The following is a 16,789-nucleotide window of genomic DNA, read 5'->3' on the forward strand; positions in this document are numbered from 1 at the left end:
ATGTTTCATTTCTATGCCACTCTCTCATTTAGTTTTAAACTTGGGTGGGCACCAATTCATACCCACGAGGATGGCTATAATAAAAATGATGGACAATAACTAGTGCTGTCGAGACTGTGGAGAGATTGGAACCCTCATACACAGGTTGTGGGAATGTAAAATGTTGTGTGGCTGCTTGGCAGAACAGTTTGGCAGTTCCTCAAAAAGTTCAACAAAGAATTACCGTATCATGCAGCAGTTCTACTCCCAGGCATATACTCAAGTGAATTAAATACACATGTCCACAAAGAAACTTGTACATATATGTTCATAGCGTTATTAGTAGTAGCCAAAAGGTGGAAACACCCTGAATGTCCTTCAATTGATGAAGGAATAAAGGAGATATGGCATATTCACATAGTGGAATTACTATTCAGTCATAAAAGGAATGAAGTACTGATACATACTACACCATAGATAAACCTTGTAAACATTATGCTAAGTAAAACAAGCCATATACGAAGGGGCACATATGATACGCTTCTGTTTATTTGAAATGTCCAGAATAGGCAAATTCATAGGAACTGAAAGTAGGTTCATGATTGCCAGGGCCTGGTAGAGTGCAGGGGAGGAGAAATGGGGATTGATTGCTAATGAATACAGGACTTTTCTTCTGAGGTGATGAGACTATTCTGGAGCTAGATAGTAGGGATAGTTATACAACTCTGTGAATATGCTAAGAAAAACACTGAATTGTATACTTAAAAAGGTAAACTTTATGATTTCTAAACAACCTTTATGATATCTAAACAATAGCAAAAAACCCAGGTGGGGAATAAGAGTTTATTTACCTACCCTCTTCATCAAACAAGAATCCTTTAAGATTGGTCTTGTCACATATACTCATGAATAAGCCATTCCTGTTCATTCATTAAACAAATATGGTTTTACTGTATAGCATAATGTCCTTCAGGTCCACCCATATTTGGCAAATGCCAGGATCTCCTTTTTTAAGGCTGAATGCTATTCCATTGTATGCACGTGTGTGTGTATGTGTGTGTGTGTGTGTGTGTTGAAATAAGCCAGACACAGAAAGGAGAATGTTCTGTGACCTCACTTATGTGTAGAATCTAAAAAAGTCAAATATGTATTTAAGGTGGTGCAAAAGCAATTGCGGTGTTTGCCATTGAAAGTGATGTCAAAAACCACAAATACTTTGCACCAACCTAATAGAAACACAGCAGTGGTTACCAGGGGCAGGAGGTGGAGGGGTGGGAGTGAGGTGGTGGGTTGGAGAGATGTAGGTCAGATGGTACAAAGTTGCAGTTATGTAGGCTGTAAGTCTCAAGATGGAATGAATAGCATGAGGGCTATGGTCAGTCATGTTATATGATGGGAATTTGCTAACAGAGTAGATTTTAGGTGCTCAAGCCACACGCTTACACAAAAGGTAACTGTGAGGTACAAATAAGACATGTTAATCTGATTGTCTATGGTAATAATTTCACTATGTATATCAAAATATCATGTTGTATATTTTAGATATACACAACTTTTTTTTTTTTTTTGAGATAGTGTCTCACTGTGTTATTCAGGCTGGAGTGCAGTGGCGCGATCTTAGCTCACTGCAACCTCTGTATCCTGGGTTCAAGTGATTCTCCTGTCTCATCCTCCTGAGTAGCTGAGATTACAGGCATGCGCCACGACGCCTGGCTAATTTTCATATTTTTAGTGGAGATGGGGTGTCACCATGTTGGCCAGGCTGGTCTCGAAATCCTGACCTCAAGTGATCCACCGGCCTCGGCCTCCCAAAGTGCTGGGATTACAGGCATGAGCCACTGTGCCTGGCCTGATATATATAACTTTTAAAAAACAAAAAAGCAGAAAAATGTTGATTTAGCTTGTACTGTGACCTAGTTTAGGTCATAGTTGCTGTTCTAGGTACTAGGTATGTATCAGTGAACCAAACAGATAAAGATCCCTGCCCTTGTGGGTCCTGTGTTCTCTTCTCACCTTTATTCTTTTCTTTATCAGTGTAACTACATCACCCTTTTAGAATGTTCTTTGTGCTTTCCTTATCAAATCATCATCACAGCTCAGCTCAAGCTCCCTTCTAGGAGTGTAGTCTTTTTGGCAGCAGGAGAGCTTGGATTATGGTCAGTGGAGTAGGTCTCTGTGCGCATGGCTCCTGGCTGGGAGGTAGGGTTGATGCAGAGTGGAGATTGGAGGAGTGCTTGTTCTGAAGACCTTGTCCAGTATGTGAGTAAGGGAGGGTGGGCCCTGCAGAAGTCATTCAGAGTCTGGCCGAGGTGCTCTATTGGAGCCAGGAGTGTTTTCAGACACACAGGTCTACCTGTCTTCCATTTTCTGAGTGTTTTCCCACTTCTTTCTGCTTCCTTTCCTTTATTTTTCTCATTCCCTCTTCCTTTAGTAATATTTTAATGAAATTTTCAGACTGTTTTTTAAATATATTTTCCCTTCTTTTTTATTGCCTCTCAACTTGCCATAATTGGTTTAAAAATTCATGTTTGTGTTGTTTCTAACCAAAGAGTTAGATAACTTAAAGTTTGTATTTCCACTCCTATACTAAAAATGACTCTTTTACTTGTGTATACACTAGAATTTTTTCCCTAGTCTTTGAATTAATTAATAGCCAGTTTTTTAAAAAGTTTCTTACCACTGCATAAATAATAAACAATTTAAGCAATAGCAAGGAAAACAAAACTATCCACACTAAATCACTTAAATTAGATCCAGGATTATCAGTTATTTGAATTTTGAGTATAAAGTTGAAATTATTATTAATCATTCAAAATATTGCCTTTCCTGGCAACATTCTATAGAATATGTAAGGAGCACAGGGTTAAAATATGCCCCAAGAAATCAAGATAGCAGATGACACCAGCTCCTCACAAAACTATTTTAAGTTGGAATAGTATAATTTATGTGAACTATTAAAAATTTACATAGCATTGGTACAGCCATACTGTTCTAATACTTTATTAAACTACTGCAAGAACATTTTCCCTATTAAATTTATTGAAGGTAAATAATTAAACAAATTATTTAATAATTTATGTGTTGGGGTCTCAAGTTCCCCAGTTCTCCAGAATTATTATTTTTATTTCCTTATTCTGCAGTAGTCAAAATCAGGTATACATGTCCCATTATAGATATCTTTTTTCTATTTCTCATTTATTATCAGCTCACTGATTATTAAAATAGTTTAGCATATCCTAGTAGTTGATAAGCTTGAAGAATTTAAAGATACGTGTGTAGAATAATCATTTGAGTATAGTGTCCGTAGTTTTTATTATTATATTCAGAACCTAGATATCATAATATACACATTTTCTAGTTAAGGGCTGTGTAGTTTCTTTTCAAATGTTTATCCAGATCTGCAGGAATAGATTGAAAATATCAGTGTGTGGTCACTATGAATGTCCAGGTTTTTGGGAGTTTCATAAGCAATAAAGAACTGGCTGATGGAACTTTACCATGCAGATGAAATAGTTGAACAGACACAAAGGTGGGGTAATTTTAAAAACCAAATTGAAACTGTTGGTTCTGTTTCCACTGAAATGAGTAGAATCAAACAGTTCCTGTTGTTATTACTATTATTATTATTATCATTATTATTTTTTATAGAGGCAGGGTCTTACTACATTGCCCAGACTGGTCTCAAACTCCTCCTGGGCTTAAGCAATCCTTCCTCCTTGGCCTCCCAAATTGATGCTAGGATTACAGGCATGAGCCATGATGCCTGTCCAGGTCCTGTTATTAGATTAGTTAACACCAGGGAACCGGATTTTTTTCTCCTACAAGTTGTTATCACTAGAGTCACAAAGTTATTATCCCCAGCCGTTTCTGGTTAGGAAGTGTTTTTATAAGATGGACATGGCTTCAATGTGTCAGTATATGAAGAGGAAGCCTGGTAGGTTCCAATGGGATTCTGACCTTGGAAACCTTGTGGAGTAGAGTTATTATTTGAGCATGATCTGGCTTGTGGAGTGTTCAGCTGTGTACAAGTAGCAGGCTGAGAAAGGTAGGGAGCATACTAGGATTTTTAATTTCCTGTGACTAGCCAATAACTTCCACTTATCAGATGCTCCGTTTTTGTTGAATTTAATTAACTGACAGTTTTGGATCCGAAAATGCTGATGGCTATAGAGGTGCACAGAGACTTGTGTCATGGGCTGAATTGAGCCCATTTTGGTTCTCCTTTCTGCCATTTGCCAAGTCACAGGTCTGTGACCCACTCCTAGGTGGTCAGGGCCAGCCCTCTTTAATTGTCTCAAGTCTTCCTAACTGGAGAAAGAATCATGGACTTGAGAACCTGAAGATGTGGGAATCAGTTTGTCCTTTTGTTATTTTTAGAAGAGCCTTTTGCACTTTGTTTCTGTCCCCATGTGGGTATATGGAGACAGCAGTCACTGTGAGGTAATGGTTGTTGAAGATGGCCAGATTCCTGGGTGGTAGGCACCCCTGGAGCTGACTGTCCAAAGTCATGATTGCCAGTGCCCTCTAGAAGTGGGCTCCCTGTACTGGCTCACTACTGTTATGCTTGGCACCCAAGATGGATTGCTCCTTCTCTCTCAGGATTTATTTTATATGATATAACTCAAGATGTTACTTTGCTGTGGTCTGAAGTGTTACCAAATAATATTTTTCCATAATACTTTTTTAAAACTTGGTATAAATTTAGTAATAAAAAACTCAGAAAATCCTCTAATACCACTAGTACTGATATTAAATTGGAAGCTACCAAATTGCTTATAATGCTTAATGTAACTACACACTGTAGCTATTAAAACTTTCTTATGATGAGTGGATGTTGCCTGAAGTCTCATTTAAGGTTCAAAAAATGCAGTGATTCAAGGCCGGACACGATGGCTCATGCATGTAATCCCAGCTACTCGGGAGGCTGAAACACAATAATTGCTTGCATCTGGGAGGTGGAGGTTGCAGTGAGCTGAGATCGTGCCACTGCACTCCAGCCTGGGCGACAGAGTGAGACTGTCTTTAAAAAAGAAAAGAAAAGAAAAGAAAAGCAGCCCTTTACTATACACACACACATATATACAGTTGATCCTTGAACTGCACGGGTCCACTTGTATGTAGACTTTTTTCAAGCAAACACAGTATTCGTGGGATGCAAAACCTGTGTGTATGGAGGGCTAGCTTTTCATATATGTGGGTTTCACAGGGCCGACTGTGAGACTTGAGTATGTGCAGATTTGGGAATATGTAGGGGTTCTGGAACCAATCCCTGACTGTGTAAATATATATTTATCTCTTTTTTCTCCCAATAACCCACCTAAATAACAGTTAGGGGATAAAAAAGGATATGAACCCATCAAGACAAAGACAGGAGAAGAGGAAACAAGCAGGTGAGACGTAGCTATAAAATTTCAGGAGATGGAAAGTGGATGAGGGTTGACTCTTAGCTTTGAACTTTTCATGCTCTGCTAAGTTCATTTGGGGGGAAACCGAGAAGAAACAAGTCAACTTATGTCACTTATCCCAGAAAGACAGAAATAAAAGCATCTGAAAAAAGAAAAACTGGTTGAAAGTAGATGTAGAGTAGTTAAGTCCCCAATTTACTGCCTGCCCCGTGCAGCCAGATAACCAGATAGGAAGCTGGGGACTCCCTAGTCTGGTAGGAGCTCATGTATGGAGAAAAATGGAAAGGAGGGAATTCTCAGCTATATTTTATAAATAATAAAAAAGTATTATTTTATTATTATATTCTTTTTATAAATAATAAAAATTATTGTTATTTATAAAAAGTAGCTGCCCAGATCTGAGGTGCATAGTTTTCTTGATTAAAAGGTGTCACAGCAGGAGGCTGAGGCAGGAGAATCACTTGGACCTGGAAGGCGGAGGTTGCAGTGAGACGAGATCATGCCATTGCACTCCAGCCTGGGCAACAGGGGGATCCCCATCTCCAAAAAAAAAAAAGTGTCACAGAGTACCCAGTACAACAAAGGAGCAAAAATTCTAAAAAAAAAAAAAAAAAGGAGCAAGAAAGAAAATACAATAATTATTAGTGGCAGAGCTGTGAACAGTATTTGTGTATGCATAAACAATATAGATTTAACTAAAACTGGTGATATGCATTAGAATGTATTGGGGGTGAGAGAAGTTTTCAAGATCCTATATTAGGTAGATAATTTCTAACATGGAATTAGAACATAAAAATATAAACTTTCAAAAATATGTAGCCAAACACCAGAAGAAACAGCTTAAAACATTAAAAATGGTTTAAAAATGGTTGCCTTGGAGGTGGAGGGGAAAGAGGGACAAAGGAAACTGCTGTGTTTTTATTGTTGTTGTTTTTTAATTTTTTATTATACTTTAAGTTCTAGGGTACATGTGCACAACGTGTAAGTTTGTTACATTTGTATACATGTGCCATGTTGGTGTGCTGCACCAATTAACTCGTCGTTTACATTAGGTATATCTCCTAATGCCATCCCTCCCCCCTCCCCCCGCCCCATGACAGGCCCCGGTGTGTGATGTTTCCCTTCCTGTGTCCAAGTGATCTCATTGTTCAATTCCTACCTATGAGTGAGAACATGTGGTATTTGTTTTTCTGTTCTTGTGATAGTTTGCTGAGAATGATGGTTTCCAGCTGCATACATGTCCCTACAAAGGACATGAACTCATCTTTTTTTATGGCCGCATAGTATTCCATGGTGTATATGTGCCATGTTTTCTTAATCCAGTCTGTCATTGATGGACATTTGGGTTGGTTTCAAGTCTTTACTATTGTGAATAGTGCCACAGTAAACATACATGTGCATGTGTCTTTATAGCAGCATGATTTATAATCCTTTGGGTATGTACCCAGTAATGAGATGGCTGGGTCAAATGGTATTTCTAGTTCTAGATCCTTGAGGAATTGCCACCCTGTTTTCCACAATGGTTGAACTCGTTTACAGTCCCACCAACAGTGTAAAAGTGTTCCTGTTTCTCCACATCCTCTCCAGCACCTGTTGTTTCCTGTCTTTTTAATGATCACCGTTCTAACTGGTGTGAGATGGTATCTCATTGTGGTTTTGATTTGCATTTCTCTGATGGCCAGTGATGATGAGCATTTCTTCATGTGTCCGTTGGCTGCATAAATGTCTTCTTTTGAGAAGCGTCTATTCATATCCTTTGCCCACTTTTTGATGGGGTTGTTTTGATGGGACAAAGGCGAAAAGTTTCAAGATTTGTTGGGGTTCCTTTGAGGGACAAAGGAAACTGCTGTGTTTTTTTTTTAAAATAAAATTTGTAGTTATTATGTGACTTTGAAAACTACATTCATATATTGTTTCTAAAATGTTTTAAAAGTTAATTTTTAAAGGTAAGAAAACAAATAAGATATTGTATAGTTTTCCATCAAAAATGATTATAAACAAACTTTTGGAGTCTCTCTTCAGTCAAGTGGAGGTCCTTATTCCATAACAACATCTGAGAAGTACTTGTATTCCTATAATACATACTTAAGAAATGTATGTTTTATTAATTACCTTGGTGTCATTCTTTTTTAAAGCCTTTTCTCCTTCATTCAATTTTATATACACATGCTTGTTATAAAAAAGTTGAAAAATTGCCTAGTCTTATTTGCAACTTTAGGAGGAGTTTCTAGGGTTATTAATACAGTGCACATATATGCCCATCCTTGCATTTCTTTTTGCTTTATGGAAGCACCCAAAGAATTAATCATGATGCATAAAATACAACCAATCAATGAAACGTTCTGCTTTCCAGGGTGGAGAGCACTGTTACTACCATGGAAGCATTAGAGGCGTCAAAGACTCCAAGGTGGCTCTGTCAACCTGCAATGGACTTCAGTAAGTGGGAATGTCATTGGCATTTTATTCATTGACCCTTTCCAGTTTTCCTTTTAAAGATATATATAGTTTATATTTATATATATTATATATATATACTAAATATATGTATATATTTTAGTGAATCTTCTGTGCCAGTGCTGTGTTAGGGACTGCATATGGAGTGGTGCACAAGGAGGGCAATGTCCCTGTCTTCTTGAACACTTAGTGTTTGTAGGAGAGTCAGAGATTAATCAAATGTTTACATAGATGAATGTTTAATTACCACTGTGCCAAGAGCTGTAAAGGGGAAGATAGGAGCTTGTGGAGTAGCAAAATCTAGTCCAGGAAGGTTTCCCAGCGGCATATTCCGGAGGACATGTCACTTAGACCTGCGGCTAGACTTGAGAGTCAGTAGCCCTTAGATCTAAGAAACTTAGACCTAACAGTAAGTTGGAGTTAGCCAGGCAAGGGTGGGGTGACAAAGAGAGGAGTTCTCACATTGACCTAGGTGTGGGCTCTAACAAAACCATGTGTTGGCACCTTTTAGACCTGAACACAGTAGCACCTCGTATAAAGACTTAGTTTTGGCCATGTGATGACAAAGAATCTTGAAACTTTTTGCCCTTTTATAAAAAACCTTATGTCCCTGAAAATTAAATGTAATTTGTATGACATAGAGTCATAGTGCTTGATGGCAATTCAGAATTTGCGAGCATAAAGATACCACTGTTTGCTTCTTCAGAACCAGATGGTTTTAGATTATTCTCATATATGAAGGACCTGTTTTCTTACAGATGATATTGAATTTGCATAACTAGAAGTTTGTATAGTTGTACATGGTTCTGGAATAATTACTTTAGAGACTGCCACTGAGTGAATAGTCCTATCCCAGAGTAGTTTTCCAATCTGTTTGTTGAATTTCAAACATCAGTTATATCAGGTATAATTTGCATGCATTTGATGTATACTTTTATAATTTTTATAGCCTCCATGCTGCCTAATAGAGTGCTGGGGCCACAGTGGGACTCCATGCAGATATGTGAATTAAACTTGTGACAGTGTAAAGGGATTTGTTCAGTTATACTCTTTATTTTGAAGACACAATAATGAAGCTCACTTGCTATTTCTTGCCATTTCCTGTGTTTGTTTATTCCTTTCTTGTGTGGTTTCTTTTGTGCTAGTGGCATGTTTGAAGATGACACCTTCGTGTATATGATAGAGCCACTGGAGCTGGTTCATGATGAGGTGAGTCTGTGCCATCAGTTACCTGATGGCGTTCTACTCCTCCAGCATCTTTGCCTTTGAGCAGAAAAGAGTGCAGATTGCAAAGTGCCTTTGTACGTGCTACCTTATTTCAAATTTAGAGTAGTAGCCTCAGTTTTAAAGTTTAAGTCGCACATGCCAGGCCCAAGTACCAGTAAGGGATAATAAAAGGCATCAAATATAGGTTTTCTGAAGCAAATCCTAGGCCTTCCCAGTCTATGAAAAGAACAGGGAGAAGATTTTGTTTTATACTAGCCAGCCTCCTTGCTTTAAACTAGCTTTCATAGAAGTCATTATACAAAAAAGATACTTGCACACGCACACGTTTATAACAGCACAATTTGCAATTGCAAAAATATGGAACTAGCCTAAATGCCCATTAATCAGCAAGTAGATAAAGAAAATGTGAGAGAGGGATACACACACACACACACACACACACACACACACACACACTATGGAATACTATGCAGCCATAAAAAGGAATGAAATAACGGCATTCACAGCAACCTAGATGGTATTGGAGACTATTACTGTAGGGAATTGGAGACTATTACTGTAAGTGAAGTAACTAGGAGTGGAAAACCAAACATTGTATATTCTCACTCATATGTGGGAGCTAGGCTGTGAGGACACAAAGGCATAAGAATGATACATTGGACTTTGGGGCCTTGGGGGAAAATGGAGGGTGGCGAGGGATGAAACACATTTGGGTACAGTGTACCCTACTTGGCTGATGGGTGCATCAAAATCTCAGAAATCACCACTAAAGAACTTATTCATGTAACCCAACACCACCTGTTCCCCAAAAACCTATTGAAATTAGAAAAAAATAGCTTTCATTCTTAACTGTCATCTTTAGAAAATTGTGTGACTATAAGGATGTACTTAATTTTATGAACCTGAAAATCTTTAGTGGGGAAATCTGTGGGCTGAACTATGATTACATTATAGAATACTTAGTTTTCTTTACAGATTGGGAGGAAAATAATGTTTAGAGTCATGCGTAAACCAGTGATTTAGACAAGAAATCACATGCTCTAATAGTGTTGCTTGCTAATAGAAATCAGTCAAATTTAAAATTTGATGTATATTCAGTAAATATTGTATTGAGGGCTTACTACAAGCTGGGTATTATTTTAGGTTCTGGGGATGCTTTGCTGATAAAATAGACAGAGATTGAGCCAAATGGGGCTTACAGTCTATAGGGGCAGATAGGGATACACAGAATGAATAAATAATTACATGTGGTATGTTAGATAGTGATACATGGTAAGGAGAAAAAGTGAAGCCAGGAAGGTGGAAAGTTAAATTTTTATATATACACAGTTCAGGGAAGGCCACCAAGAGAAGACAAGTGGTGAATGAAGAACTTAAGGAAATTAGAGAGCTGGAAGAACATTCTAGGAGATGAGCACATACAAAGGCCTTGAAGCAGGAGTGTGCCTAGGGTGTTTGAGGAACTTTGAGGAACCTGACAGGGTTGGAGAGGAGTGACAAGGGGAAAAATAGGAGGAGATTAAGGCACTGCGAGGTAAAAGTACAGAAGTCAGATCAGTGAAAAGAACTGAGGTGGAAAAATAATATTTTGTGACTGACAGAGTCAGAATATTGCGATATTTGATGGGAAACAGAAAACATTTTTTATCTTCAGGGATTTCAAATTTAGATAAAATTGGGCCAGGTGCGGTGGCTCACGCCTATAATCCTAGCACTTTGGGAGGCCAAGGCAGCAGATCACGAGGTCAGGAGTTCGAGACCAGCCTGGCCAATGTAGTGAAACCCTGTCCCCACTAAAAATACAAAAATTAGCTGGGTGTGGTGACAGGCGCCTGTAATCCCAGCTAGTCAGGAGGCTGAGGCAGAAGAATCGCTTGAACGTGGGAGGTAGAGGTTGCAGCGAGCTAATATGGTGCCATTGCACTCCAGCCTGGGCGACAGACCAAGACTCCATCTCAATAAATAAATAAATAAATAAATAAATAAATAAATAAATAAATAAATAGTGAAACAGCTAATAGTCATGTAGGCTACTGATACTAAAAGCTAAACAGACAAACTTTTATTGTCTTGGTTGTGGCAATGTTTATGTGAATATGGGGTAAATTTCAAAGTTGAAACAGAAAAGTTTTAAAGGGTTGGTGTGTGAATAAACCTCTGGTATTTTTCAACTAGTAACTATAAAAATTCTCAGATAATGAAGACAACCCACTTAGATAAAGACATTTTGATTAAGTAAAATGATATTTTTCTCGTTCCAGTAAGGAAAGATAATCTGTGTACAGCAAAATTATTCAACTCATTCAGCAAAAACTCTGACTTTGATTTCTGGCTTTAATGATTAATGGCCCTGGTACCCTAAAAAAATCCACAAAGAACAAAACACAGACTCCCACATAATAACTATTTAAGCTTAGAGTTTTTTAAATGTATAAAATGAGATAATTTTTTAATGCATTCATAGTAGGGTGATTTTGTAGATTTGATGAATTAATAAATGTAGGTGACAATGTCTATTAAACTGTCATAAGGATTTATAAATATAAACTGTTGTAATGTTTAAAGCATTAGTTTTACATTGATTGTATTTGCTTATGATCATAGTATTCAGGGCCTGATTGTTACATGCAAATCGCCTTCTCTTTGCCTTCCTTCCTACTGCCTACCTTTTGTTTATGTAATGATTTGTCCTCATCCACACTATGGGTAGAGGAAAGGAATAGTGCTTGAAACTTTAAATTAGTCAGTTTTTAAAATTGTGTTGCTGATCCCATTGTTAATTTCATTACTACCTTTTCACCTTTTACCAGAATTTAGCGCTTACTGTAATTAATTTTAGATATTTTGATGTTTAATTTGTTATTATTGATTTTAGTATGCTTTGTGATAAAACAAGTAATATGCATGGGATATTTCTAATGAGAATTCATGTTATCTCTCAAGTAATAAACAAATAGCAAAACTGTTATAAGTCTTATGTAACCTATTAAGTTTCTTTTTTTATAACTTTTTCTGATTATAAAACTAATACAGGAAATTTGGAAAAGCAAAACAAATACTTCAATAGTAATTATCCATTATCCTGTCCCCCTAAAGATAACTTCTTGTCATGTTTCAGAGTATGTTCTTCCAGTTTTCAATGATAGAGTCCCACATATTTTAAAAAATAAATTGGATCATTATTTTATAATACAATTTTAAGACAAGGGTATATCTCTCTGAGCCTCAATATCTTTATTTGTAAAACAGGGGTAAACCATGCACTATATGGGGTCTTTGTCAGGACTAAATTAAGTAATGTGTACATTAACAGTACCTGGTACATACTATGCATTCAGTAATGGAAACTAATAGTAATAAGAATAATGGTAATAGACATTCCTAAAAGCGTAATTTCTAGGGCAAAAAATTGAAATGTTTTCATGTTTGTTGATAGACCTTGCTGAATTTCTCTCTCAAACTATGCTACCAATTTCCTCTCACCAGCAAGATGTGAGAGTGCTTTTGGCCTTGCAACGGTAATTAACTATGGATATCGTAATTTTTAAACTTCACCAGTTTTATGGCAAAAGTTGGTGCTTCATTTAAAAAAAAAATGCATGTTGAAGGAATATGAAAGCATTCGGCATGTTTTTACATATTTATTGACTTACTGTGTTTCTTATGAATTTCTCATTTATAGCTTTGAAGAAAGCTAAGATTTAAGAGTAATGAATAACACTATGCTTTTATCTAAACTGGGGCAGTTAGATGATACTCTTTTATGTAAAATTAAGATTTCAATAAGACATACTTCTCACTTTTGATAGCTAAAAAACTGACGTATAAATATTCCCATTTTAGAAGGACATTAGAGAAAGTTCTAACACTGTTTCATAGAGGCTCGTTCACATCTTGCTTTTTAAACTGCCTGCAATTGTTGTGTTTCAGAAAAGCACAGGTCGACCACATATTATCCAGAAAACCTTGGCGGGACAGTATTCTAAGCAAATGAAGAATCTCAGTAAGTTTTAATTAAAATAGCGGTTATATTTTATGTAGTAGGAGCTGTTACTTGGTGGAGCTCAGTAGAGATGCAGGCTTGTTGGAAGTGGAATTGGTCTGATACCTGGGGTGAACATCATAGAGCAGCACTGGAATGAACGGCGGCTCTCAGGTAAAGAGGCATGGAGAGTCATTTCCAATGCAAAGACTAAAACATTAAGGCTGTGAGTAAAGCTGCCTTGGGAACCAGAAAGTGTGGCCAAATTTAGTAGAGTCATTTACAGTGAGGTTCATCCTGAAATTTTCCTGGCAGTTTGCTGCTCTTGAGCCAGCTTGGATTGCCTCCCTCTCATGCTCTGCTCCAGACACATCTTAAGTGTGCTAATGTTGGCAGGAGCTTCTTTTGGATTGTTGGGGCATGTGATTTTATTTCTGTATATTACTGCTGAAAGTTTTTAATAATTTATGCAAAAGCTAATGCCATACATTATTTTGAATGCTAAAATGAATTAGACATAGTAGAATTCTCTCAAATTTTCAAGTATTGTCAAGTGGTTGTATGTCAAATATGCATCTTCTAATGAATCTTGAACATTATGTTTTCTTGATGTTTGGGACAAAATTACATTTGAACCGTCTTCGTGGTCATGAGAGTGGAATATGATTGGTGGGTTTTTTTTTCACCTTAGTTTGACATATATTATCAGTGCCACCGTTTCTTCGTGTAATGTTTTAAAACATACTCCCATTGAAATAAGCATAAAATTTTGATACTAATTTTTCTTTTCCACAGCTATGGAAAGAGGTGACCGGTGGCCCTTTCTATCTGAATTACAGTGGTTGAAAAGAAGGAAGAGAGCAGTGAATGTGAGTGTGGCATTGAGCCTTGGGTGGGGCTGTTTTACTCAGTGAATTCATGTGCCTATCATCACACAGTATCTAAGTGTACCTAAAACAGTTTAGATTTTGGAGACTGTTGTTTAAAAATGAAAACAATAAACCAAAAAACCCAATGATTTGAGCCTTCTCAGCACACTGCTTTTTATTGATCTCTTTCTGTTAGTGATTCAAACTGATTACAGTAGTCTCTGAACCCTGATGTCATCTAAAGAATGTGTTGTTTTAGCTCTATTTTCAAAGTGTTTTCTGATGATAATTGCAGTACGTTTTATGTTCTGTTTAAAGTACAGCAGACTTTTCTTTCTTTTTTTTTTTTTTGAGACGGCGTCTCGCTCTATCGCCCAGGCTGGAGTGCAGTGGCCAGATCTCAGCTCACTGCAAGCTCCGCCTCCCGGGTTCATGCCATTCTTCTGCCTCAGCCTCCCGAGTAGCTGGGACTATAGGCGCCGGCCACCTGGCCCGGCTAGTTTTTTGTATTTTTTAGTAGAGACGGGGTTTCCCCGTGTTAGCCAGGATGGCCTCGATCTCCTGACCTCGTGATCCACCCGTCTCGGCCTCCCGAAGTGCTGGGATTACAGGCTTGAGCCACCGTGCCCGGCCGACTTTTCTTTCTATATGGCTTATATAGTGTCATATAAAACATTTCTGTTAGTAAAAAATGTAGGGAGAAGAGTTAGGTTTTGAAATGTTGGCTAATCATGCTTATTTATATTACTTTCAAATTAAAAACTCTGTTACACCAAACTTTAAAACTGTATGTGTTTTTCAGAACACAGTGAATTTATTTGACTATTAGCAATATAACAGTTTTTAAATAAAAATCATATAATTGTATAGTCAACTACTGTTATATACTTCACATGTATTGATAAATGTATAGGGGCTTTGTAACTGAAATTATGTTTCTGGTCTTTTCATAATAGGCTAGAAAGCTGTAATGATGGGGACTGTTTAGTAATTACATGGTGAATGCTATGTAACTGAGAATTAATTCCACAGCTTATACATTACATGGTAATTTACTAGATAACTTAATGAGTAATTTTAGTAGAAATCACACATTTTAGATAATGTTTTGCTGAGTGTATTTTTTTGTGAAAAAAAATAGACCACCAGCCGTCAAAAAACTTAGTTCCAGGTTAAATTATCCTCCCTTTCATGAAACTCTTATTATGATAATTATGGATACATTTATTATATATTATATAAGTTATTATAAGAGTTCTTTTAGCTCATTCATAAAGATGTGGTTGGTAATAATAAGTTTTACAGTGGCTGCTGTTCTTTCACTACAGTCCACCCCATCAAATATAAAGTGATCAATGACCATGTACATAAGGAAAAAAGAGCCACCATTATAATTTTCCACCTGTGAAAAAGAAAAGTCCAAATGAAGGCTAAAATACTTACTCTTAAAGGATTATCTAGTTAATTTAGAAGACTTTAGAATGTAGTAATTGCCAATATTTGTTCCTTTGAGAAGTTGAGCAGTTAAGAATTAGTGTATTATTTTTAGAATTTCACTCTAGCGAGTTAATATTTCTATTTAACTACATTGATACCTGTATCAGCTATACCTGGAAGTAATTATAACTTATGCTGTTCTTATTAAATGAGTTTTACATAGATTTTCATTGACATTTTAAGGAAATATGAATATCTTACCACATGTGATTTTTCATTGACATTTTAAGGAAATATGAATATCTTATCACATGTTAATGTGAAATTGAGATTTGTTTATTTTAACAGAATTATGCTATAATTTTGCTCTAGAATATTTTTACATATAAAAACCATATACAAACAACGTGGACTGTTTTCTATGTTGATAAGTAAGTACCTTAATAATAATATAATATAGTTATTTTCTAAATACTTAAATATATACCCATATTTTATGATCACTTTTTAAAATTTGCCTGACAACATTCTTCTAAGGTGTTTATAAAGTAGGCAGCAGAGAGTTGTTCTGAAATTCAGTCTTATCTACAACTTAACAGTGAGCGCTAGAGAGATTTTATGTCAGTTATCATTCTGACCATCTATTTTTATTTTCCATAGCCATCACGTGGTATATTTGAAGAAATGAAATATTTGGAACTTATGATTGTTAATGATCACAAAACGGTAAGAATATGGAGTCAGTGGGTTTTAGACCAGATAGCTTACTTAAGAAAGAATACATTTTACTTTATATTTAATCGTTACTTTTTACTTATTAACTCCAAGATATTTAGACATGTTAAATGACTTGATTTATTTCTTGGTGTTTGGAGACTCCACGTTTAACAGAATTTTCATAACTCTAAACTTTCCTTATGTTTAATAATTGTAATTGATAGATTTAACTATCTGGCATCTTTTGTCTTCATTTAAAATTCTTATTCTCTGCTTTTCTTCATCTATGTATTTGGTCACTGCTTTCTAATTTTATTCCTTGCTTTTGTCCTGCTAATATGTTATTTTTTCTTACTAGTTAATTATGATTATGGTAGATATAATTATAGGAGGTAAACATATAAAATAAAGGTGTATCTAAAGTGAGTATCTTTGATGACTTACGGTCTTTAAATATTGAAAAGATGAATAATCTCGTGTTAACTTTTATGGAAGTAAAATGTGATGGAATGTGTCATTTCAGTAACACTTAACAGATGTACGAAAAACATTCATTGTTCCTCATTTTCCCCTCTTGAAGATACAATAGAAACTCTGTTAACTCTACTTAACCATTTCCTATATAAAATTACTTGCCTGAAGCCCAGAAGAGTCTTGGTCATTAGGCTACATACTAGTACACCTAATCCTAGTGGTGTGCTGGTAAATTTTAACACCTA

General features: G+C 36.3%; 1 protein-coding gene across 4 annotated transcripts in view; it reads left to right on the top strand.

Annotated features, from left to right (window-relative positions):
* ADAM23 (ADAM metallopeptidase domain 23) overlaps positions 1–16,789 on the top strand; it is a 169,095-nt gene that overhangs the window by 83,809 nt on the left and 68,497 nt on the right. For all 4 annotated transcript variants that reach the window (XM_023219491.1, XM_023219483.1, XM_023219474.1 and 1 more), the window contains exons 5-9: positions 7,738–7,820; positions 8,984–9,047; positions 12,996–13,068; positions 13,843–13,916; positions 16,014–16,079. In XM_023219491.1, coding sequence (XP_023075259.1) covers positions 7,738–7,820; positions 8,984–9,047; positions 12,996–13,068; positions 13,843–13,916; positions 16,014–16,079 — 360 coding nt within the window. The remainder of the gene's footprint in view (positions 1–7,737; positions 7,821–8,983; positions 9,048–12,995; positions 13,069–13,842; positions 13,917–16,013; positions 16,080–16,789) is intronic.

Source organism: Piliocolobus tephrosceles, chromosome 11, assembly GCF_002776525.5.
Source record: "Piliocolobus tephrosceles isolate RC106 chromosome 11, ASM277652v3, whole genome shotgun sequence".
Taxonomy (NCBI): Eukaryota; Metazoa; Chordata; class Mammalia; order Primates; family Cercopithecidae; genus Piliocolobus; species Piliocolobus tephrosceles.